This window comes from Dendrobates tinctorius, unplaced genomic scaffold (genome assembly GCF_039654945.1).
Source record: "Dendrobates tinctorius isolate UK_male_01 unplaced genomic scaffold, ASM3965494v1 ptg000199l, whole genome shotgun sequence".
Taxonomy (NCBI): Eukaryota; Metazoa; Chordata; class Amphibia; order Anura; family Dendrobatidae; genus Dendrobates; species Dendrobates tinctorius.
The window spans coordinates 9,406,217-9,430,608 of NW_027361866.1; the positions used below are offsets into that span (position 1 = coordinate 9,406,217).

Sequence of the window (24,392 nt, forward strand, 5' to 3'; positions counted from 1 at the left end):
TCGGGTTAATGCTTTTTTTTTTATTGCTAGATCGGGCGATTCTGAACGCGGCGATACCAAATATGTGTATGAGTAATTTTTTTTTATGGTTTTATTTTGAATAGGGCGAAAGGAGGGTGATTTTAAATTTTTATTTTTTTCATATTTTTTAAAATATTTATTTTTGTCATACTTCAATAGCCTCCGTGGGAGGCTAGAAGCATACCATACTTGATCGGCTCTGCTACATATAGGCGATGAGCAGATCGCCCATATGTAGCAGAATTACTGCATAGCTATGAGCGCTGACCACCGGGTGGCGCTCATAGCAAAGCGGCATCAACAATCATAGAGGTCTCCAAGAGACCTCTGGTTGTTATCCAATGCATCACTGACCCCCAATCACGTGACAGGGCTTAGCGATGACCTCATTTCCGGCCCGGCAGCGGCGTTTAACAGGTTAATAGGTGCAGGTGGATCGCGATTCCACCTGCGTCTATTGCGGGCACATGTCAGCTTTTCAAAACAGCTGACATGTCCCGGCTTTGATAAGGGGTCAGCGCCGGAGCCCTCATCAAAGCAGGGCATGGACATTATGGGGTTAAAGTCCTGCAATGCCTGCACATGAGGAAACACATAGCAAATCAGTATAAACTATACTATATCTCTACTTGGAGACATTTGCGAGTATGATTATTACACCTACCCTTTTACAGGGTCCAAAGATCGGGAATGAGCATTCTTAGGATTGATTCTTCTTGATTACTGGCATGGGTAAACGTGTTGCCAATCAACTAGGGATTGGATCATTTATGTAAGCCACCAAGTCATCGTTTTTTGATAGCACAACACCCCATATACCCATAGAGTGTGCTGCCGAGAACATGCATGCAGTATAGAGGCAGGACAATGCTCTGTGATAGCCTTTCTGAATAGGGATTATACAAGCATTGATCAACCTGTTCCCAGGCTCTAATTTAATGAAGGGTAATAGCTGCATAGAGTCTATGTCAGGGCTCGCTCAGACAGGCATATCAGGGTAAGTGCACACATTGCAGATCGTGCTGCGGATTTTGCAAAATCCGAAGGTAAATCCGCAGGTCAAAAGACCTGCAGTTTATCTGCGGATTAGCCTGCGGTTTGACATCTGTACAATGGAGAAGGTGTAAAACCGCTGCGGAATCCACACAAAGAATTGACATGCTGCGGATTAGAAACTGCAGCAAATCCGCGTGGAAAAATCAGCAGCATGTGCACAGCGTTTTTTGTTTTTTGTTGATTTTAATGGTACTGTACACCGCAGCAGAAACTGCTGCGGATCCGCAGGGCCAAAACCGCTGCCGATCCGCAGCGTGTGCACATACTCTCACTGAGACGAGAGCTATCCAATGTTTCATATGATAGCACTCTCACTAATGTTATACTATATATATAGCAGTACAGATTACAGTTTAATTTTCTCATGCCAACATAAAAAAAATAAAAATTGCAGCATGCTGTGATTGGCAGCATCTCTCGCACCCATACAAATCTATGGGTGCGTGTGAAAAATCAAACTGCACTGTGCAGGGCGATAACCGTGGATGAGTATCATGAGCATATCACATCCGATGCTATAATCTAGTGTGACCCCAGCCTTATCGGTATGCTCGCTCAAGTTCCCTCTAGGTACCTCTTATTTTGCCTCCAGTCTATGTTTCCTGGCCTCCTATAATATTGGCCCTGGTATGCAAGTGTTTGAGATAGAAAAGTAAATCTCATGTTATATACGTATAGTTGATGAGTGCAATTTCCTTGTAAGCAGTGGAAACTCACCATGAGGCCAGTAATGGAGGTGACCGTTGTACTAGCAGGCAAATCAATCTCTTTCATGGGCCCAGTTTTGTCCTTAGGATTCACCCGCACACGGTACCCGGTGAGCTGGACATTGGGTGCATGCCAGCTTAATGTAAGGCCAGTTGGGGTCACTTGAGAGAACTGAAGATTTGTTGGAGCAGGTATTGCTACAAAACAAATACCAAATTATTAATATAGGTCTTTAAAAAGAAATAAAAAAACAAAAAAACAAAAAAGAACATGCATAAAACAGCATGCAGTGCAACGTCAATTACATCTACATTTTAGCTACCACCTTAGACACTTAGAGCCTCACCATCTTGGCTGCCCTAAATATCAGTTTATCTGTGAACATTAAAGAAATTCTTGCAAACAAAGTGACTAAGAAAAAGATATGGAAGGTGGTGAGACAGAAATGGGTATCATCAAGTGATTGACAATGCAGAGGATTGAAGGCCAACATGAGAGGTGGACACAAGGTTCATGCCATGGGTCCCGGATACCTGTACTATGGACTCCAATCAGGGGCTTGCTTTCCATGTCATCGTGCAATGCCACGATGCTCACAGTGTACTCTGTGCCCGGCCTGAGACTGTGCAGCTCTGCAGTGTCATCATCAGACTCCGGCGCAGGAAACAACTCTCTGACTCCATCCTCAGGGCTTGCGTAGGTCACTCGATAACCAGTAACCTGCCCTTCTGGTACCTCCCAAGTCAGTCTGATTGAATCCACTCCCACTTCTGGGAATGTCAGTCCCTTGGGTCGGTCAACGTCTGTCAGGCAAATTAATCATACAAGCAATTAGCAGCAAAAAAAATAAGCAGCAGAAGAAAAGCATCAAGAGAGGAAGCAGATTCATCCACAGGCGGTATGTGCCATGCTCCACCATCCGGCAGTGAGCAGGTCACCCCTTCCATAATCAGCGATTTTCCTACATGTAAAAGCAATTAATCCAAAATATGCGCAAAAACCCCAATAATCACAAGGCGGGACAAGGAATAACAGGGGTCGGCTGCTGCTAAATAGCATTACCCCTATTCTGCTGGCAAAAAATTATTCAGATGTCCCACTGAGGCCTCCTTCACACGTCCGTGTGGCATCAGTTTGTTTTCACGGATCCCACAAGTACCCATTATAACTTATGGGAATGCTCACACGTCTGTTTTCCTGGCAGCATGGATGACAAGGGCCGATACAGATCTATGGGTCCATGACAAACCCGTACAGTACATGAATGGCATCAGTATACAGTCCGTACTGAACATTGAAAAGTACAGGATAAACTGAGTAATGTATTTACTACTTCATCCACTATGAAAAATACGATTAAAAAATGATTAAATACGGACGTGTGAAGGAAACCTAAAAAAAAGGTATATTAACAGTTTGGTTTTTAGGACGTGAAATCCTAGAAAACAGTCTATTAACTGGACATGTCAAAGGAAATTTATCATATTACTCAATTTTTCAATAATGCCAGTAAAGCATGGATAAAAAAGGAGCAGATCTGCAGCATCGGGAGCGGCCACTAAACAGTATGATGGCGCTATGGTGTTCTGCTCTGTACAGTAAATTGTTTATTTCAATGGCTGATCGCTGGGGGTGCCAAGGGTCGGACTCCCAACAATCGCAGGTTGTGAATGTCAAACTAGAGGAAACCCTATTTAAATAATTAAAAAAGTGCAGATGCGGATTAAAACCACCAGATATAGAATTGCTGAAAAAAAAAACAAAAAAAAAAACTGTTCCAGTTAGTTACTGAACTAGCATTTTGCAAATCAGCTGGCGGCAAAAATGAAGCAATTGTTTCTTAAATGATAATTAAGGAGGTAAAAGCATTTTAGGCATTTGCTTTCTGCAACTGATTTAAACTACTGCATTACTACGAAAAGCAATTAGTAAAAAGCAATGTCCAGTAGGCTAGGCATTTACTGGTGTTTTTGCCGACCATGTCAGTTCAAAATAGTTTTCGTCCATCAGCCCTGTCTAGAGAATGTCAAAAAAAAAAAAAAAAAGGGGAGGAAAAGCACCAAAAATCCTGAAACATGCACAACTGCTATTCAATAAATATCCAAAAATTAAAAAAAAACACAGAATGGGGATACACACTGGTAACGGCAGTTTCCACAAGGGGCTCGCTCTCTCCATTTATTCCCTGGGCATACACGCTGACCACATACTCTACAGTTGGTTGAAGCCCCACAATGGTCATTTCAGTTTGATCTGTAAAAAAAAAAAAACAAAAAACAAGAAGTGTAGGGTTAGTATTTAAAATAAAGAAAAATAATACATTTTGAAAAGCTTGGAGAGGTCATTTCATGAAAGCTTCATTTTCCAAGATTGTCACTTTTACCACTTATTTGTATGTAAAAAGTCACCATTTATTAATGAAGTGTAAAAATAAACCGCAATATTTTATATACCGTATATCTCCTGCCCCTTAAATTGGATGCATTTTGCCCAAGAGAGGTGACACATCAGGACAGTGACCCAACTTCTGAAGGATGCCTTGACATGGCAGTTGGGCTCACATATATTGGCCAATGCACCAAGTACCTTCTTTTTTACTGTATTTCCACAGCAATTTTGCAGAGGAATATTTAATACTGTATATACATATGGTGCTTTTTTTTCCACCCTTTTTCAAGTTATTCTCTCTCTATACATACACACTTTACAGCACTAAAATCTTACCTGATGGTACAATTTGTGAAACGGTCTCACCCTGACCACTTTTGGGTACACTAGTGATTCTATACCCAGTGACAGGGCCTGGAGGTGGAGTCCATCTTACATGGATGCTTTCATCCTGGACCTCAGTGACTTTCATCTCTTTGGGCTGTTCCACGCCTATTTTTTTAAAGAAAAGCAGAAACTACATTTAAAACCCTTTATGATTTTTTGGCGCTCCACTGCACACTCACAATAGAGCTTTTCATAGATCAGAGCACCAAGTAGCATATTTGGTAGACCAAATCTACCTGTGGCGTATATAATAGTGACGGGTTTGCTGGTTGCAGGACTGTCTCCTCGGCCGGTGACTGCGTATACAGTAATCGTGTAGCTCACGCCTGGTTTCAGGTTATTTACAGTTGCAGTATTGGAAATTCCAGACACGGTGAATTCCTGAACTGGACCCTGACCTCCTGCAATGAGCAAAATTAAAACATTTTATAAGACAAAAATTGATGTACGGGTTTGTCAGGCATCACAAAAGATTTGACACTTGATTGGAATCTTACCGTCCTCAGAGGCAGTAATTCTATAGTAACGCACATTGACTGCAGGTGCATCCCAGGTAACAGTGATGGAATTAGGGGATGAAGATGTTGCCTGTAGATCAGTTGGGATGTCGGACACTAAAAAACAGAAATTATACACTTTGTGAAAGATAAAAAAAAAAAAAAAAATTATTAAATACAGCAATGTTCTAAAAATCCAAACACGTACCAGTAGCTTGTTGCCCTACAAGAGGCGTACTCTCCTGAGAACCACTGACAGCAATGATGCTCACGACATACTCAGAGCCAGGGATGAGGTTAGTAAGGGTGATTGAGTTGCGAGATGGTGGGATTCTTTCCACTCTTGGATGACCACTTACACTCTCCAACTGGTACAGGACTTTATATCCGGTAATGGTAGCACGAGGAGCAATCCAGTGAACAGTAAAGGAGTTGGTAGTGATTTCAGAAAAGTCAATTCCTGTTGGGGAGTCCAAAGCTACACGAAGGGCACAAAAATAAGAGTTTCTAAGTTAATAAACATTTTCCAAAAAAATTATCAATGATGTCTTTAGGTTAATGAATTACATAGTAGTTCCCATGGTGCACAACTAATCCATGCAACTCGTTTCCGACAGACATTCCCCACCAAAAGTACTATTGAAACGTTAACGCCATCTTCACATGGCACAGATTTGCCATAGGCACAACCACACTGGATTTTTCAGAGAAGCATCAGAAAGACTGACACTCAGATTTTCTTCATGAACTGGCCGACAGATCTGCACACAGATTAGCCACAGTGCAATTCAATAAAACTATTCCGTGACTTATGGATGTAAAATCCACAACACTAAGGAAAGTCTGAAGCACTTTACCATTTTATTAGGATTTTTACAGGAAGACGTAAATGGTGTAAAATAAATTACTTTGTATTGCCAGAGTCTATGCCTAAATCCTACGCAGCGTCGGACTGGCCCACCGGGGAACCGGAGGATTCTCCGGTGGGCCCTGGCACCTGCAGGCATACAGGGCCAGCAGTTGCCTAGGGCCCCCGCTGCTCCAGGGGCCCCCAGCCAGTGGTGTGTCGCACACCATGCAGCTGCTATGGGGGCCCCTGCCAGCGGAGTAGCAGCGGGTGTCAGGAGGCAGGAGCCCCTGTCCCCGCTGCTAAAGAGAAATGAATATTCACTGCGAAGCAGTGAATATCATTTCAGGTCTCCACCCCCAGAGGCCCCGCCCCCAGCCCAGTAAGCCGCTCTGCATCAGGGCCGGCGCCGCCCTCTGTCCCCTCTGCTCCTGACTCACAGCTAGTGCGCGATGACGTCACTACATCGCGCACCCGCTGTGTGTCTGGCAGAGGGGGCAGCTCCTGACACTGAAGTCGGGATCAGCGTGGGAGCGAGGAGGAGAGGTGAGTATTGTGTTTTGTTTTTTTTTTTTTATATCTCTCTCGCTCTGTCTCTATCTATCTATCTCTATTTCTCAATATATCTCTCTATCTTTCTATCTCTATCTATTATCTATATCTATCTATCTCTATATCTATCTCTATCTATTATCTATATCTATCTATCTATCTTTATATCTATCTTTCTATTCTATCTCTACATCTATCTCTATATCTATTATGTCTATCTATCTCTATATCTATCTATCTCTATCTATCTATCTCTATATTTATTATCTATCTTTATCTATCTATCTCTCTATCTATCGATCTCTGTATCTATCTATCTCTCTATCTATCGATCTCTGTATCTATCTCTCTCTATCTCTATCTATCTTTATATCTATATCTATCTATCTCATATATATATATATATATATATATATATCTATCTATCTATCTCTATATCTCTCTCTCTATAGCTATCTATATATTATCTCTATATCTATCTATATCTATCTATCTCTATATCTATCTATCTATCTATCTATCTCTATATCTGTTATCTCTATATCCATATCTATCTCTATATCTATCTATCTCTATATCTATATTTCTATCTAACACTATATCTCTGTATCTATCTCTATATCTCATTATCTATCTATCTCTATCTCTCTCTCTTTATCCATCTATCTCTATATCTATCTCTATATCTATCTGTTATATCTATTATCTCTATTATCTATATCTATCCATCTATCTAGCTATCTCTATATCTATCTTTCTAACTCTATATCTATCTATCTCTATACATATCTCTATATCTAGCTATTATCTCTATATCTATCTCTATATCTATCTGTCTCTATATCTATCTATCTCTATATCTATTTTTATTTATAGCCATCTATCTATATATATATGCAACAAGCTTTCCTACATCCATGATCTTTTTGTTACTACCAAACTCTCCTTCCTCGCCATCACCGAAACCTGGCTCACCCCTTCTGACACAGCCTCTCCTGCTGCACTTTCGTATGGCGGCTTCCACCTTTCTCACACCCCCCGCCCCAGCAGCAAACATGGTGGAGGAGTTGGTTTTCTCCTGTCAGATACCTGCTCCTTCACCCCAATCCCACTGCCACCCTCTGTTACCCTCCCTTCCTTTGAGGTGCACTCTGTGCGCATCTACTCCCCCTCCAACCTCCAACTGGCTGTCATCTACCGCCCCCCAGGGCCAGCCACCACCTTCTTTGACCACTTCACCACCTGGTTACTTCATTTCCTTTCCGTGGACATCCCTACTATCATCATGGGCGACTTCAACATCCCCATTGACACTTCCCTCTCAGCTGCCACTAAACTTCTATCTCTCACTTCCTCCTTCGGCCTCACTCAATGGTCTTCTACAGCCACCCACAAAGATGGCCACACACTGGACCTCATCTTCACCCGCCTCTGCTCCCTATCTAACCTCTCTAACTCACCTCTTCCTCTCTCTGACCACAACCTGCTCACATTCTCCTCCCTCTTCACTCCATGTCTACAATCCCCACCCCACACACTTTCACACCCTCGCAGGAATCTTAAACACCTTGACCTACACTCATTCTCCGAATCCCTCCTCCCTCTTACAGATATAAGTTCCTTACACAATGCGGATGACGCTGCCGCTCTATATAACACCACAATAGCTGTAGCTTTGGAATCCGCTGCCCCACTTACACATACCAAAACTCGCAAAATCAACAGACAGCCCTGGCACACCAGCCTGACCAAAGAGCTGAGGCGAGCTTCCAGGGCTGCTGAGCGCAGATGGAAAAGATCCCACTCCAACGAGCATTTCATCGCATTCAAACAGTCCCTCACTACTTTCAAGACCACACTCGCCACAGCTAAACAAACCTACTTCTCATCTCTCATATCCTCCCTGTCTCACAACCCTAAACAGTTATTCAACACCTTCAATTCTCTCCTCCGCCCCCCAGCACCTCCTCCCTCCCCACTCATCTCAGCTGAAGACTTTGCCTCATTTTTCAAGCAGAAAATTGATAACATCAGGGACAGTTTTGGTCAACAACCCCCAGAGCCCTTCCTCCCGACTTCCCAGCCCTCCACCTTCAAAACCAACTTCTCCACCATTACAGAAGATCGACTCTCCACTCTACTCTCAAGATCACATCTCACCACCTGTGCACTCGACCCGATCCCATCCCACTTCATCCCAAACCTCACCACAGTCTTCATCCCAACCCTAACCCATCTCTTCAACCTATCACTAACAACTGGTGTTTTCCCCTCAAGCTTTAAACATGCCTCCATCACACCTATCCTCAAAAAGCCCTCTCTTGACCCATCCTCTGTATCTAGCTATCGCCCTATATCACTTCTCCCATACGCCTCCAAGCTACTGGAACAACACGTCTACCTTGAACTGTCCTCCCATCTCTCTTCTTGCTCCCTCTTCGACCGCTTACAATCTGGCTTCCGGTCACACCACTCCACTGAAACTGCCCTTACTAAGGTCACCAATGACCTCTTAACTGCCAAGAGCAAGCGACACTACTCTGTCCTCCTCCTCCTGGACCTGTCGGCTGCCTTTGACACAGTGGACCATTCCCTATTATTACAGACCCTCTCATCCCTCGGCATCACAGACTTGGCCCTCTCCTGGATCTCATCATACCTAACAGACCGGACATTCAGCGTCTCCCACTCACACACCACCTCCTCACCTCGCCCCCTATCTGTCGGAGTCCCACAAGGTTCAGTCCTAGGGCCCCTGCTGTTCTCTATTTACACCTTTGGCCTGGGACAGCTCATAGAATCTCATGGCTTTCAGTATCATCTTTATGCTGATGACACACAGATCTACATCTCTGGACCAGATATCACCTCCCTACTAACCAGAATCCCTCAATGTCTGTCCACTATTTCATCCTTCTTCTCCACTAGATATCTGAAACTCAACATGGACAAAACAGAATTCATCATCTTTCCCCCATCTCACGTGACCCCCCCTACGAACCTATCAATTACAGTAAATGACTGCCCACTCTCCCCAGTCCCACAAGCTCGCTGCCTCGGAGTAATCCTTGATGCTGATCTCTCCTTCAAACCACATATCCAAACCCTTTCCACTTCCTGCCGACTTCAACTCAAAAATATTTCACGCATCCGTTCATTCCTCACCCAAGAATCTGCAAAAACCCTAGTCCATGCCCTCATCATCTCTCGCCTTGACTACTGCAACCTCATGCTCTGCGGCCTCCCCTCAAACACTCTCGCACCCCTCCAATCTATTCTAAACTCTGCTGCCCGACTAATCCACCTGTCCCCCCGCTATTCCCCAGCTTCTCCCCTCTGTCAATCCCTTCACTGGCTCCCAATTGCCCAGAGACTCCATTACAAAACCCTAACCATGACATACAAAGCCATCCACAACTTGTCTCCTCCATACATCTGTGACCTCGTCTCCCGGTACTTTCCTGCACGCAACCTCCGATCCTCACAAGATCTCCTTCTCTACTCCCCTCTTATCTCCTCTTCCCACAATCGCATACAAGATTTCTCTCGCGCATCACCCCTACTCTGGAACTCTCTACCACAACATATCAGACTCTCACCTACCATCGAAACCTTCAAAAAGAGCCTGAAGACCCACCTCTTCCGACAAGCCTATAACCTGCAGTAACCACCGATCGACCAAACCGCTGCACGACCAGCTCTACCCTCGCCTACTGTATTATCACCCATCCCTTGAAGATTGTGAGCCCTCGCGGGCAGGGTCCTCTCTCCTCCTGTACCAGTTATGACTTGTATTGTTTAAGATTATTGTACTTGTTTTTATGTATACCCCCCTCACATGTAAAGCGCCATGGAATAAATGGCGCTATAACAATAAATAATAATAATAATAATAATATATTTATCTCTATATATATATATATGTCTATATTATTATTATTATTATTATTATTATTATTATTATTATATCTGTATATCTCTATCTATATATCTATCTATATATCTTTCTATCTATAGCTATCTATCTCTATATCTATCATCTATTTTCTATCTATCTTTCTATCTCTATATCTATCTATCCATTATCTATTTTCTATCTATCTTTCTATCTCTATCTATCTCTATCTATCTCTATCTATCTATCTTTCTATATCTATCTCTATCTATCTATCTTTCTATCTCTATCTATCTATCTTTCTATCTCTATCTATCTATCTTTCTATCTCTATCTATCTCTATCTATCTCTATCCATTATCTACTATCTATCTCTATATCTATCTATTTCTACATCTATCTTTCTATCTATTTCTATCTAACTCTATATCTATATATCTATATAGAATTATACCCTATGAGGGGGGCAGTATTATACCCTATGAGGGGGGCAGTATTATACCCTATGAGGGGGGCAGCATTATACCCTATGAGGGGGGCAGTATTATACCCTATGAGGGGGGCAGTATTATACCCTATGAGGGGGGCAGTATTATACCCTATGAGGGGGGCAGTATTATACCCTATGAGGGGGTGCATTATTCCCTATGAGGGGGGCAGTATTATACCCTATGAGGAGGGCAGTATTATATTCTATGAGGGGGTGCATTATTCCCTATGAGGGGGGGCAGTATTATACCCTATGAGGGGGGCAGTATTATATTCTATGAGGGGGGCAGTATTATACCCTATGAGGGGGGCAGTATTATACCCTATGAGGGGGGCAGTATTATACCCTATGAGGAGGCAGCATTATACCCTATAAGGGGGGCAGTATTATACCCTATGAGGGGGGCAGTATTATACCCTATGAGGGGGGCAGTATTATACCCTATGAGGGGGGCAGTATTATACCCTATGAGGGGGGCAGTATTATACCCTATGAGGGGGCAGCATTATTCCCTATGAGGGGGTGCATTGCACCCTATGAGGGGGGCAGTATTATACCCTATGAGGGGGGCAGTATTATACCCTATGAGGGGGGCAGTATTATACCCTATGAGGGGGGCAGTATTATACCCTATGAGGGGGGCAGTATTATACCCTATGAGGGGGGCATTATACCCTATGAGGGGGTGCATTATACCCTATGAGGGGGTGCATTATACCCTATGAGGGGGTGCATTATACCCTATGAGGGGGTGCATTATACCCTATGAGGGGGTGCATTATACCCTATGAGGGGGGCAGTATTATATTCTATGAGATGGCTGCATTATACTATGTGAGGGGGCTGCTTTATATTCTATGAGGGGGCTACCCCAACTCCTGCTACATAATTAAGACATGTACAACCTTATATTATACCCGGATATTAGTGTGTTTTACCGCATAATTGGTGGTCTGGTATTTAACTCTATGCAGCTACATAGTGGGCCCCAAGAATGATTTTCTCTGGTGGGCCCAAGGTGTTCCAGTCCGACGCTGATCCTACGTGTAAACATGGACTATTCAAGAGGGTCACTTCTGGATCCAAACTCAACGGAAAAGCATATGTAGAATATCTTTTATTCTACTCTTTACCTGGAAGACACATATTGGCCTTGATTCATTAAGACTCGCAATTTTCGTGGTTTTGATGAGGGGGACATGTGAGTCAGATGCTCCCGACTCATTCAAGTCTCATAAGTGGTGCGCCTTGCCATAGATTTTATTTCAGTCTCTTGGTGAAGCGATTTGTGGCATAGAGAAAGCCACAGCTTCTTCCACAATTCTGGCCTAGCTGGGAGAAGCTAGCGTGGAAATGCCAAAAGTTGCAATATTTTGCCGTAACTCCAAGTTGCACCAAAATTTTGCAACCTTCCACAGCAATTACAACAGAAATTGCTTTGATGAAAAGGGTCCAAATTATTCAAACTATAGGAAGTTTGTCCAAGAATTTTATTCCATAAGAGATTTGATCAAAAGGGACCACAGTATGTGTTATGGTACCAGCATTTCGCTCCAGGGCCAGGACGGAAACAAACATGTTTTGATGTGAAAATCAAGACCCTATAGAAGCTTCACTCAGCAAATTTGATATATATATTTTTTTTTTTTTTCCCTTCTTCTCTCAAACAAATGTTTTGCAATATTGGGCTACACATTAAGTTAAGGAACTTCCAAAACAAAATCAACTATTAAAACTATGTTTCTAAGTCCATCATGCAAAATACTTACTTGTTCTGTGCACTCCAGACAGCTCAGTGCTCTCTCTTTCTTCATAAACAGAGTGAACATTGACCTGATACTCAGTAAATGGCAACAGATCTTCAAAAGACAGAAAAAAAAAAAAAAAATTTAAAACAAGAACCAAAACAGATTAAAGTAGCAGATTAAAGTGTGCAAATATTCATACTGGACAATTAGATACAAAATCTCTACACTATAAATAGAAGACAGGGAAAAGCCACGGTTCGTAGTAGTGATGAGCGAACTTGCTGGGATAAGGTGTTATCAGAGCATGCTCATGTGCTAAGAATCTCTTTGACATGCTCGAAAAATATGTTTGAGTCCCCGCAGATGTTAGACAGCCTCTAACAGACAATCCCTGCATATGTAGCGGCTGTCGAACATCCACGAGACATGCAGCTGTGGGGATGCAAACATTTTTTTTGAGCACGCTGAAGACACTCTGTTAGCACCAGATCATGGTGGAGAATACCTTATGTGAGCGCATTCGCTCATCACTAGTCATTAGTCTTGCCAAATCTCAAAATCCATCCCAAAGGTGCAATCTTACTTGTTAGGACAACCATGTTGTCAGATGGAGAAATGGTCAGCTCAGTGATGTCATCTGGTTTCTTCACGGGAAAGAAGCGCACAATAAAACTGGAAAGCGCGATGGATGTTGGCGGCGCCCAAGTGACGCGCATTGTGTCAGAGCCAGTGTTGGTGAAGCGCAAGTGCGTTGGGGGTGGCACAGCTAAGAGTGTGCAACAACGAAAAAGAAAGTTACAAAGTCATTCCAATGACCACGCACCTCAATATTTTATTAGCATCACTTATATTACTAACATAATAGTAATGCTAAGAGTATTGCCTAAATATTAGTTTAAAAGTAATTCTCGCTGGATTTCTTTATATTGAGGTCTAAAAGTACTATCCCCCTATAGATGCGACATCATAAAAAAGTTTTGGGGTAGATTGAGGTGGTTGGACATTTTTTGGATTGTATAGTCACTCTACTGTAAAAAACTAATTGTGCAAACATTTTTAGTAAGGAAGAAAAAAAAAAAAAAAAAAGAAAAAAAAGATTGCTGCTTAATCAGTGTATTGACGTCAAATGTCAAACTGATGCAGCATCAGTTTGACATTTGACGTCAATACACTGATTAAACAGCAATCTTTTTTTTTTTTTTCTTCCTTACTAAAAATGTTTGCACAATTAGTTTTTTACAGTAGAGTGACTATACAATCCAAAAAATGTCCAACCACCTCAATCTACCCCAAAACTTTTTTGCATGTGGTTTACTTTAATAAAAAAAATAATTAAGTCCATATTTCTGAAGTTACAGTACTGTGCAAAAGTTTTAGGCAGGTGATTTTAAAAAATGCTTCAAAGTAAGATATTTTCAAAAACTGAAGTGTTATTTTTATTATCTAAATGCAAATTGAATAAAATAAAAAATGTAAAATCAAATCAATACTTTATGTGATGGCTCTTTGCCCTCAAAACAGTATCAACTCTTCCTTTGTTAATTTTGTTTTTCATCTTTGGTGTAGAAAAAAATGTTGCAAATACCCTGCAGTACAATAGCAATACTGCATGAAAATAACAGGATACTTAGTTAATATAATTTTGATAAAAAAAAAACAAAAAAAACAACACATAAAAGCTATCCCACTACTTCATGGTGACCCTATTTGGGTCGCTCCTAACCTCTAGTATTAAAACCTTACCATATGTCAAATGATGTAAATGTGAAGGGTGTCCATTAGTTGGGCCTTATTCACATTTACATCACTAAGGTTTTAATACAAGAGGCTAGGACTGTCCCAAATAGGGTCACCTTGATGTGGTGGGATGGCTTTTTTTTTTATTAAAATGTTAATCAAGTACCCCATGTTCTTTTCATGCAGTATTGCTATATATTTACTGCAGGGTGTTTGCAGTAAATTAGCTTTTTTACCAGGTCCTGCCCATTTTGGTCTATAGGTATGCCACCATATACACCAGAATACAATTTAGGCATATACATTCAGAATGCCCTGTATAAATTTGAACCAAGCCTTGTCCATAATAGTAGGTTGTAATGTGATCCATTTTGATTCGATCAGAGCGTTTATTTATTGGAATATATTATGGGTAGATCCATGTAAAAAGCTAGCACTTTTAATATTTCCCCCCAAAAAATTATGCTTATTTTTCAGACTAAAAACATGAATGTCAAAAGAGCAGCAACAAAAATTAAAAATATCTAACAAGGATCACAAAGGTCAGAAACTATCTTCGCCCAATTAGATGCACATCCATTCTCTACCATTTTTAATTATTTTTGTTGCTGCTCTTTGCCACTCATGTGTTTAATCATGAGTGATGGCTTCTATGTGGATCTACCCATATTAATAGAGGGGTTTTTTTTTGCAGTTCCCCCCCCTTTTTTTATTTAATACGTTATGTTGTAAGTGTAGGGGCTTCCCAGTACCCTATGTGGGCTGGGTTGGAGCAGTGACCCCAATTTGTACCTTACGTGAAATAAAAGCCTAGCTATGCCCCTTACGTGTATCAATTTCAATTACTATCAGCAACTTGTGAAAGGGTCTGTGCTATACAAGTGAGAGAAGATTCTTTTTTTCTTATGGCATATACTACACTGTAAATATGAAATCTAAATTGAAAACCAAAGCGATGTATAAACTAAATTATTCCAGAAAACTGGACCAAAACCCAAGCTGCAGCCAGAACTATCAACGTTTCATGCATTGCTGACAGTGGACAAAGCTCTAGGTGGATCACCAGCATGGATAGACAACACATAAAAACAAGGCTAAGGCAATACTAAATCATGACAATCTTTGGTTAAACCACAGGTGTGGTGCCGATTGATTTACAATAATTTTTTTTATGCCAAGACCAAACATCATCAAGTGGTCAAATAATTCTAAAATTTTAGCTAAACCCGATGACCTCAAACTAGGCAAGAAACCCATTTCCCTGTGCCTGTCCTGCTGGTGAGCACATAGAGCCCTGCCTTCGCAAATTTGCAAGGAGTGTACAATCACCGGTTTGTTGCACGATTGTGGTCGGGGCACTCTCTCCGCCGTTAATGAGTGTTATCACGCTGATCTCATAGTCAATGCCGGGCTCCAATCCTGAGACCTTGTAATACCCCTCTGAGGGGTGCACAAATTCTTCGTAGATGGGGACAGACTCTCCAGCAGCAACCACCGTGACTCGGTAGCCAATAATGGTGGGGGACTTAATGGGAGTCCACCTCAGATCAATGCTCGTGTCGGTTACGTCGACAAACTTTAGATCAGTGAGCTGGGGAATTTCTGGCAGGGCGATGCATGTCAAGAAAAGCAAAAATTGGTGGATGCAAGAAAGGAAGCAAAGCAAGTCAGTCAAGGATTGCACACAATTACAGGTAATTACTAGAAAAGCAATTGATACTCAAAGTGTGTCGGAGTCAAATTAAAACTGAATGGAATTGATGCTTAAGATTTGCAAAGCTTGATCAGGTAGTACCCACAGCCCAATATACACATGTAATCACCATGTGCAACCAATATACTGTACTTTGTAAGCAATTGGTTTTGCAGAATACATTTTATAGCAAATAGCAGGTTTTGACTAATGCAGTGTATTTCCAACTGGAATCAGATTGGTAATAGAACGTCTATAGATAAATGTGAAAAACTGCATCAATGACTAAAGAGGAGTTTTCTAAATGCAATCAATCATCCATAAAAGGTGCAATAGTGTCCATTTAATCATTTGCACCCACTGACAAATTGTGTGATGGCTAGAAAACACCTACGGTATATAGTTTTAGTCTTAGCGCTCCCTACCTACTACTAGACTTTACAGAAGGTAGGACTATATTCCTAAAAGGCTTCTAGGGAGAGACGCCATGGTGAGGCTGAACACACACGGTTAAACCGTGTCTACATGTGAAGGCGAATAGCCCAAGAATTAGCCGGTAAACGGACTGACCACCATTATTTGCAGTGTATGTTCTGCTGCACCATTAGGTGTCATCATACAAGTGAATGCTAGAATTTAAAGAGGTCATCCACATTTGCAACTACAGCTAGGACTGTGACATATCAAAGTCTCCAGACACACATTGGCATGTTTTGGCTTGGAGCAGTGCAGTCAATCCTATAGCAATGGTAAAGCTGCAACGGCAAATATTAGTAAGGTAGAAACTAATGCTTAAAGGACAAGTCCACCTAAAAACAACTATTTCCACTTCTGAGATGTCAGACATTACAATTCGGACAGTCAGATGGTCGTATAAAGTAGACAGAGATCAAAATGCATTACATGGACTTGCTGGAGGTTCTCCTAACCAGAGCGCGACAGCCATTTGTATTGCTCTGCAGCTGTCACATTTGGGTCATGAAAGAGCAGCCAGTCTTAAAGCGAGGGTCGAGAGAGCCGCCAGCCAGTCTGAACCGAGTTCCAATCTCGGTCCCTTTTATACGGCCGTTTGACTGTGCCTTTAAAAGTGCAGACTTTGGCTCCAGAATGGTAAGGTTTGTCCACCTATGAGGTATGGTCTTGATGGTGGCGGCAATTTTGGTTTTCTGCACTGTTTCCAGGCTTAATACTTTTTCCATTTAGTTTTAAAAAGGTGGAGTCAGCCTTAAAACACAGAAGAAATATATACAAAGTATAACCAACACATTTAGATAAATATGTAGCTTGTGAGGTAAAAATGACAAAAAAAGTGCATCTTGCATAGCCAGCACTATAACACAAGGCCATATAGAAATGCAAATATAAAAATGGAGTGAATTAGAATTTCTGGAAAGTAGTAGTGTGGTCAAGAACATAGTCACTTGTTAATAAGTTGGACTCCATCAATTATCTACGCAAACCAAATTCTACAAACAAAACGCGGTAAAGGAGACATTGTATTTGTCAGCAACTTGCATATCAAGTGCTCATTAAGAAGCTACGACCATGAAGACTTCGACCATCAGGTCTGTGTATTACATGTGCTCATGGCTGACTGTTCAAAACCATTTGAGAATATAATTTTATAGCAGTGTGCTGAAAGCAGTGAGGTAGATGCAAGAAATGGTTTGTTAAGAGACAAATTCATCAATCCCATTAGCCGATACCTCAAATTGTAAAGAAACAAAAAAAAAGACTAAATATCTCAGAATTACCTTGAGTAACAATTTTGGAAAGGGGAGAACTCTCTTCATCTCCCTTTACTGCATAGACACTGATATTATATTCCACGCCAGGACTAAGGCTCTCAAAGGTGAAAGAGGTCTGCCTTGCATCAACATCCTCCTCAGTGGGGTATCCTTGCTGCCTATCCGTGGGAGAGGAGCTTATTCTGTACCCAGTGACGCCTAAGGAGAAAACAGCAAAACATCATTTTAGTTGCCTTATTTTCCTTAGAATCCGCCTTTACAGAGATCACCTAAAATAGAAACACAAAATACCCCTCATTTTCAAAATAAGCACAGTTGGCATATCCAAAGGAACCTCACCTACTGTATTCAGAAGTCAAAGGATCTCAGACCTTGGACAGTGTAATACAGGCTGCCAACTAGAACAAACTTTTTTTTAAATAGTCTCTCAGTTGCAGATATTAACAAACAAAGTATGTGGCACAAAATGAGTTAACATCCAGCTAAAGTATAAAAAAAAAAAAAAAAGTTATTTGACAGTTTTCACTGGGGGAGTGTACGTCTCCCTGTAGGATGCTGACCAATCATGAGAGGGCAGCAATACAGAAAAAGAAAGAATATGCCCCCACCATAGCTTAGCGCAGCCTGCCTGTTCTGGGCTACACCTCTGAGAGATGTAGTGATTGCTCTGCTCTTATCTCACTGCAGAGCAATTACAAGTTGAGCACAACAGACAGTGCGATATTGACACTGTCACTGGGCAACATGGAGTTTTAGCTCCCACCAGAGATCTTCTATTGGGTTCAGGTCTGGAGACTGGCATGGACACTCCAGAATCTTGAAATGCTTCTTATGGAGCCTCTCCTTAGTTGCCCTGGCTGTGTGTTTCGGATCATTGTCATGCTGAATCACCCAGCCATGACCCATCTTCAATGCTATTACTGACAGAAGGAGGTTGTTGGCCAAAATCTCTTGATGCATGACCCCATCCATATTCCCTTCACTATGGTGCAGTCGTCTTGTCCCCTTTACAGAAAAGCACCCCAAAGTATGATGTTTCCCCCCACCATGCTTCTCAGTTGGGACAGTGTTTTTGGATGTTGTACTCCTTTTTCTTCCTACAAACACTCATGTAGTGTTTTTCCATTTTCTAATAATGGCACCAACAGTTGTTTCCTTCTCACCAAGCTGCTTGCCTATTGTCCTGTAGCCAAGCCTTGTGCAGGTCTACAATTTTATCCCTGGTGTCTTTAGACAGCTCTTTGGTCTTGGCCATGATGAAGTTGGAGTGTGATCAAGTGTGGACAAGGGTCTTTTATACAGATGACGAATTCAAACAAGTGCAATTAATACAGGTAATTAGTGCAGAGTAGGAGAACTTCTTAAAGGAAAACTAACAGGTCTGTGAGCCAGAATTCTTGCTGGTTGGTAGGTGATCAAATACTTATTTCATGCAAAACAATGCAATTTAAATTATGTAAAAATCATAATTTGAATTTCTGGTTTTGATTTTTAGATTCTGACTCAGAGTGGAGGTGTACCTACGATAAAAATTACAGACCTCTCCATTCTTTGTAGGTGGGAAAACGTTCAAAAATTGGCATTGTATCAAATACTTATTTTCCCACACTAAAATGAGATATACATAGCCATGTAGCCTCTCACAATCATTTAATTTGCAGAGCAAATAAAATAAAAAAAAAAAAAAAAAAAAAAAAAAACCACACACACACACCGCTCTGTTCAATGTATCATCCAATTTGTTGACCAAACCAGCAATTCTGATGGGGGTCCTTATTTCAAACAAATAGGGCATATATGTCATGCATGTTACATCATGTATTGTAAGACGCAAATACGAACAGGTGAACTTGGCCTTAAAGATGCAAACCGTGTTCAACCGTGCCATTTTTCCATTAAAAAGTCCAAGGGTGTTACACAAAAAGCTAACATTTTCTAGAGCACCAACACGGGTTATTAGAGGGAAGCACACAAGACCGCAAGCGGTTGCTTTGAGTTACCAACAGGGGTTAGGGGATCCCACGTCTTTCAATATACAGGTCCACCATCTGTTATTTATGGAATAAACTGTGGATATTCTATAAATTAAATAACTTTAAAATAGAGGATTCCAGACAGATATAGCTAAAGCCATTACCTGGAGATGTACTTCTGTCCCAGTAGACTGTCAAAGTAATAGAATCTGGACTTGGCTGGATGCGCAAGTTTGTTGGAGGAGAGAGGGCTGTTACAAATGAAAGGAACAAAATTACATTTACATTGCAAAAAAACAAGGCTAAAACAAATACAGTATATAAAGAAATCACTTATCCTTACGTGTCACCACAGACTTTGTGATAGGAGATTCACTTTCTTCACCATCCTTTAGAACAGAGATACTGTAGGTGTACTCAACACCTGGGGTCAGGCCAGAGATGACAATGCTGCCGGACTCGGAGATAACTTCTCTGGGCGCTTCACCGCCTTGGCTTGGACGTACATCCAACTAGTAAAATGAAATTACACAAAGTTAAAGCCGATAAGTTTTGTTGCATGGAACAAAGCCCAGTATCAAAGAATACTCACCACCCTCCTAAATGAAAGCATGGTAAAAAAAAAAAAAAAAGGATATATTATAATATTAATTATATCAGATTTTATAGACCACCAATTCAGGTATTTCAGTAGTTTATCGGTTGTGTGACATGAATGTCTTGGCATAGGATACTTTCAACTTCCAAAAGATATAAAATTTTCTTTTTGCGGATAGTGAAATAAAAAATAAATAAAAAGCCAGAAGTGTTAATGTGGACTTAGCAGTGCTACTTTGTCACTAAGGGCAGAACAGAACCATGGTAGATTAGGATATATGCCCCATCACATTGAGTAGACTGGAAAGCCTCACAATTAAACGCACATTCCACTACAGTTCGTTAAAAAATAAAAAAACATACTTGACTCACAGGCCTTCATTAAGCATATAGGGTATGAACTTTTCTTGACATATACAGCTTAATGGATAAATTTTAGCTTATGAATCAAAATAACACAGTTACAAGGAGTTGTCCACTACTCAGATGACACTCTCTCAATTAGCATGCTTGCTCCTAGTAAAGCAACATCACTTTCCAACAGTGTCAGCACTTGCGTCACATTGAGAGGTCAAGTGATCTCTGCGCTCCAACCGGTGTCAGCTTTACTCTCCCCGCCTTCAGATGTATCAAACATAAAGATTAAGTGAGCAGCCAGCCATAGATTTGGTTTCCGCTTGATGTCCGATTCGTCTGAAGTCGGAAAGAGAGAAGCAAACACCGATTGGGGGCAGAGATCGCGTGACTTCACATTTTGACTCAAGTGTCGACACCGCTGGAACAGCGCCCAAAGCGGAGGTCAGTATAAGTGTTATTTTGTGAAGAGGACCTCATTCACGTGTCATGTGGATACTTGTTGGGAACAAACATGGACGGAGATAAGCTGCAGTCTGTTACCTTAAATCCAATCCTGGGGACAGGAGTCCAAGTAATGACTATGGTGGTCTCTGTAACTTCAGTGCTGTAAGGAGGGATTGATCCCACAGGTTCCACTACAAATGGGGAAAAAAAAAGCCAGGACAAAGTGTAAAGATATAGGTATTCAGGGAAATTTACACTCTTTTTCCACACTCTCTATAGCTATGCCTATATAAATCCGCCACACAGATTAAGCCCAAGGGGATTGTACAGGATGTTTACTGCAGTCTGTTCTCAGAGTCTGTGATCCAGACCCCTCTTATGAGTCTCATGAGGTTAGTTCAACAAGGCCTTATTCGCTTGAACCTACATCCGGCTGACCACTTGAAGTGGTTACTCAATCGCTGCCAAGATCACAAAATATTCCGCTTTGCTTTTCACATCCAACAGGCCAGGCAAATCCGTAACCCACTCAGCTATTTGAAGAACAGTCAAGTGGTGTTTTTATATCACTACATGCAAAACATCAAACTGAAAAGAAGAAAATTAGAAATGAAAAGTGTAATGTGCAAGTCTAGTAAGAGGACACAAGAAAGAGTATGGAGATTTCCTAGCTGGACAGTGATACATTCCTAGAATACTATCTGGTTTAACCCTTCATTGCTGCATATATGTAGCAGGAGTAAGATAGAAGAGGTGTGTAACGGATTCATAGCCCAGGTACAGAGGATGCCTTGCGGTTTGCCTAGAAAGGCTTATTGGATTAATACTGAACCAAGCTTTTCTAACTAAACATTCAGATTTATGAACAGTTATATGGGTCTGAAGGATAGAAAACACTAGTAAGACATGCAGCTTCAGGGAGAAATAGAATGGTAGATGCAGCATGGTGGCTCAGTGGTTAGCAGCACTGTTGCTTTGCAGAACTGGGGTCCTGGGTTCAAAGCCCACCAAGGAGTTATTGGGTTTTCTGCCATACTCGAAAGACATACAGATAGGAAATGCAGATTGTTGGGGACAATGATGATGTCTCTATAGAGCTGTGGAAACTAATGGCGCTATATAAGCAAGTACCGTAAATAAAAGTTATAAACAGAATAGTTTTATTAGACAATAAACTACTTTAGATATAATAAAAATGTATTTTATTCATCTTTTATACTTACAGGTTGAGAATATTCCAGTAGTTGGGTTACTTTGCTGGTTTCCTTTTAGGGCAATCAGAGAGACGGTGTACTCAGTGCCAGGTTGCAAGTTTTTAATTTTATAACTTGTTGCAGGGGAATTCACATTAAACTGAGTAGGTTGACCTCCACGGGTCTGACCCAGTGAAAGAAGGTAGCGACCTATCTGAGAACGAGGAGCGGTCCAGACGATAAGGACTGAAGATTCCGTCAAGTCCTCAAAGTTCAAATCGCGAGGAGAATCCAATTCTAGATGTGAAAAATTTAGAGACACCTAAATGAGCATTTGTCGAGTGTTTATATATAACGTATAAATAACTACTCAAAATAATAAACTTACTAGTTGGAAACTCGCCCACAAGTGGCTCGCTCTCTTGTCCACGACTGACAGCATAAACTTTAAATCTGTAGTTGGTTCCAGGACGCAAATTGATAAGTTCTGCAAAAGTGCTTCTGCTGACTGGTAGGGTGTAAGGCTCTTGATCTGGAGAACTGCTTGGTGCCACCACAACACGGTACCCAGAAACATCACTTGGTGGGGCGTTCCATGAGATTACGATCTTTACATCAGATGCTTCAAGTAACTGCAGTTCAGTGGGTGATGGAACAATCACTGCATAAAAAAAATGCAAAGGAAAAACATCACTTAATCATTAAGCATACTCATTGCCCTCTATGTGATACTGGTTGTAAATGTGGAGATAAAAAAAAAAAAAAGCAAAGTTTCAAAAAGTTATCAAACATCATAATTTCAGTTTATGTAAACACAATTTTGAAAAATCTCCATTTAGGAATAATCCAGGCTCTCCGGCCATTAAGTAGCTTTCCATACACTAGATTAACTGTAAATTCAGAGCCAAGGCAGCACGCCTATGTCTTTCTGCTCTGGCATAAAGTTAAAAAAATATTCCATGTAACATGAATGTTTTTCTATTTCTCTCGCCATGTGAGCCAATAGAATAAAATCCTTCTGCTCCTCCAGACATTTATTCACCACCCACATGGACAGGAGACGAAGGAGGAGTGTTAGTGCATCTGTATTATATCTGGCCGACTGCCTTAAGTTCCTTAAGGCGCTGAGCATTGAAGAAAAAAAAAAAAAAAAAAAAAAAAAAAATAATTATATTATATACACATACACACATATATTTATTTTGTAAATTTAGGCAGAATTAGTAAAGCCTAGGAGGTTTACTTTCAATACATCAAAAATAAACTTTGAACAGGGATATTTGCATGTTGTTCCTGGCAATCTAGAGATATATACATTTACATACATACACATACACACACACACACACACACACACACACACAAACGCTGCTGGAATATCTGGTCTAGAGTTGCTAGCCCTGAGCAGACGCAAAATTACAACCAACAAAAGTATTCATGATGTGCAGTTTACCCGTTTGTGGGGTCCCTGTGGTTTCCTTTTGGAAGACTATAGGGGCACTTTCTTGGCTGTCCTCTACAGCATAAATTGTAATGTTGTATTCAACACCAGGAAAGAGGTCGGTGAGAGTCACGGAAGTTGCTGTGTCTGGCAGGATAAGCTCTGTGCTAGCGCCTTCGACAGTAGGAGCGTAGATAATTCTGTAGCCTAAGGAAGTAAGAAACCCCAATTAATCCTTACTAAGCAGGTATCAAAGGCTACTGTAAACTATGGGTAGCAAACCGGCGGCAAAGGTCTCACCTGTGATAGGAGCTTGAGGTTTGGTCCAGGTGATTTCAATAGAAGTGTCATCAACATGTTCAATGGTATAGTCTGGGGGACTGTCGGGGGCTAAGGAACAAGATAAAAATGAATGAAGTTCTCATAATATTGGTAGAACCATCTTTCACATTACATGGGTGCTATCATCAAGCAGACTGTTTTTGTGGTATTTCCTGAGGAAGAAGTCATATATGACGTTGAATAAACCACTGTCTTTTAACCTTGTTTTGCATCCTAAATTGTCTGGCAGCGCGGATATAGTCCACAATCTTCCTTGATGATAGCTCCTATTAGGTCGC

General features: G+C 41.2%; 1 protein-coding gene across 5 annotated transcripts in view; it reads right to left on the reverse strand.

The window, feature by feature from the left end:
• Positions 1-24,392, reverse strand: part of FN1 (fibronectin 1) — a 75,348-nt gene that overhangs the window by 19,511 nt on the left and 31,445 nt on the right. For 2 of the 5 annotated variants that reach the window (XM_073553226.1, XM_073553225.1), the window contains exons 17-34: positions 24,073-24,162; positions 23,785-23,979; positions 22,720-22,992; positions 22,362-22,628; positions 21,235-21,329; positions 20,084-20,252; positions 19,905-19,991; positions 17,774-17,965; positions 15,656-15,928; positions 13,173-13,355; positions 12,611-12,700; positions 5,266-5,535; positions 5,058-5,174; positions 4,797-4,961; positions 4,510-4,665; positions 3,925-4,038; positions 2,319-2,588; positions 1,795-1,982 (exon numbers count right to left, since the gene is read on the reverse strand). In XM_073553226.1, coding sequence (XP_073409327.1) covers positions 1,795-1,982; positions 2,319-2,588; positions 3,925-4,038; positions 4,510-4,665; positions 4,797-4,961; positions 5,058-5,174; positions 5,266-5,535; positions 12,611-12,700; positions 13,173-13,355; positions 15,656-15,928; positions 17,774-17,965; positions 19,905-19,991; positions 20,084-20,252; positions 21,235-21,329; positions 22,362-22,628; positions 22,720-22,992; positions 23,785-23,979; positions 24,073-24,162 — 3,194 coding nt within the window. The remainder of the gene's footprint in view (positions 1-1,794; positions 1,983-2,318; positions 2,589-3,924; positions 4,039-4,509; positions 4,666-4,796; positions 4,962-5,057; positions 5,175-5,265; positions 5,536-12,610; positions 12,701-13,172; positions 13,356-15,655; positions 15,929-17,773; positions 17,966-19,904; positions 19,992-20,083; positions 20,253-21,234; positions 21,330-22,361; positions 22,629-22,719; positions 22,993-23,784; positions 23,980-24,072; positions 24,163-24,392) is intronic. The other 3 variants (XM_073553228.1, XM_073553227.1, XM_073553229.1) reach the window with 3 other exon arrangements.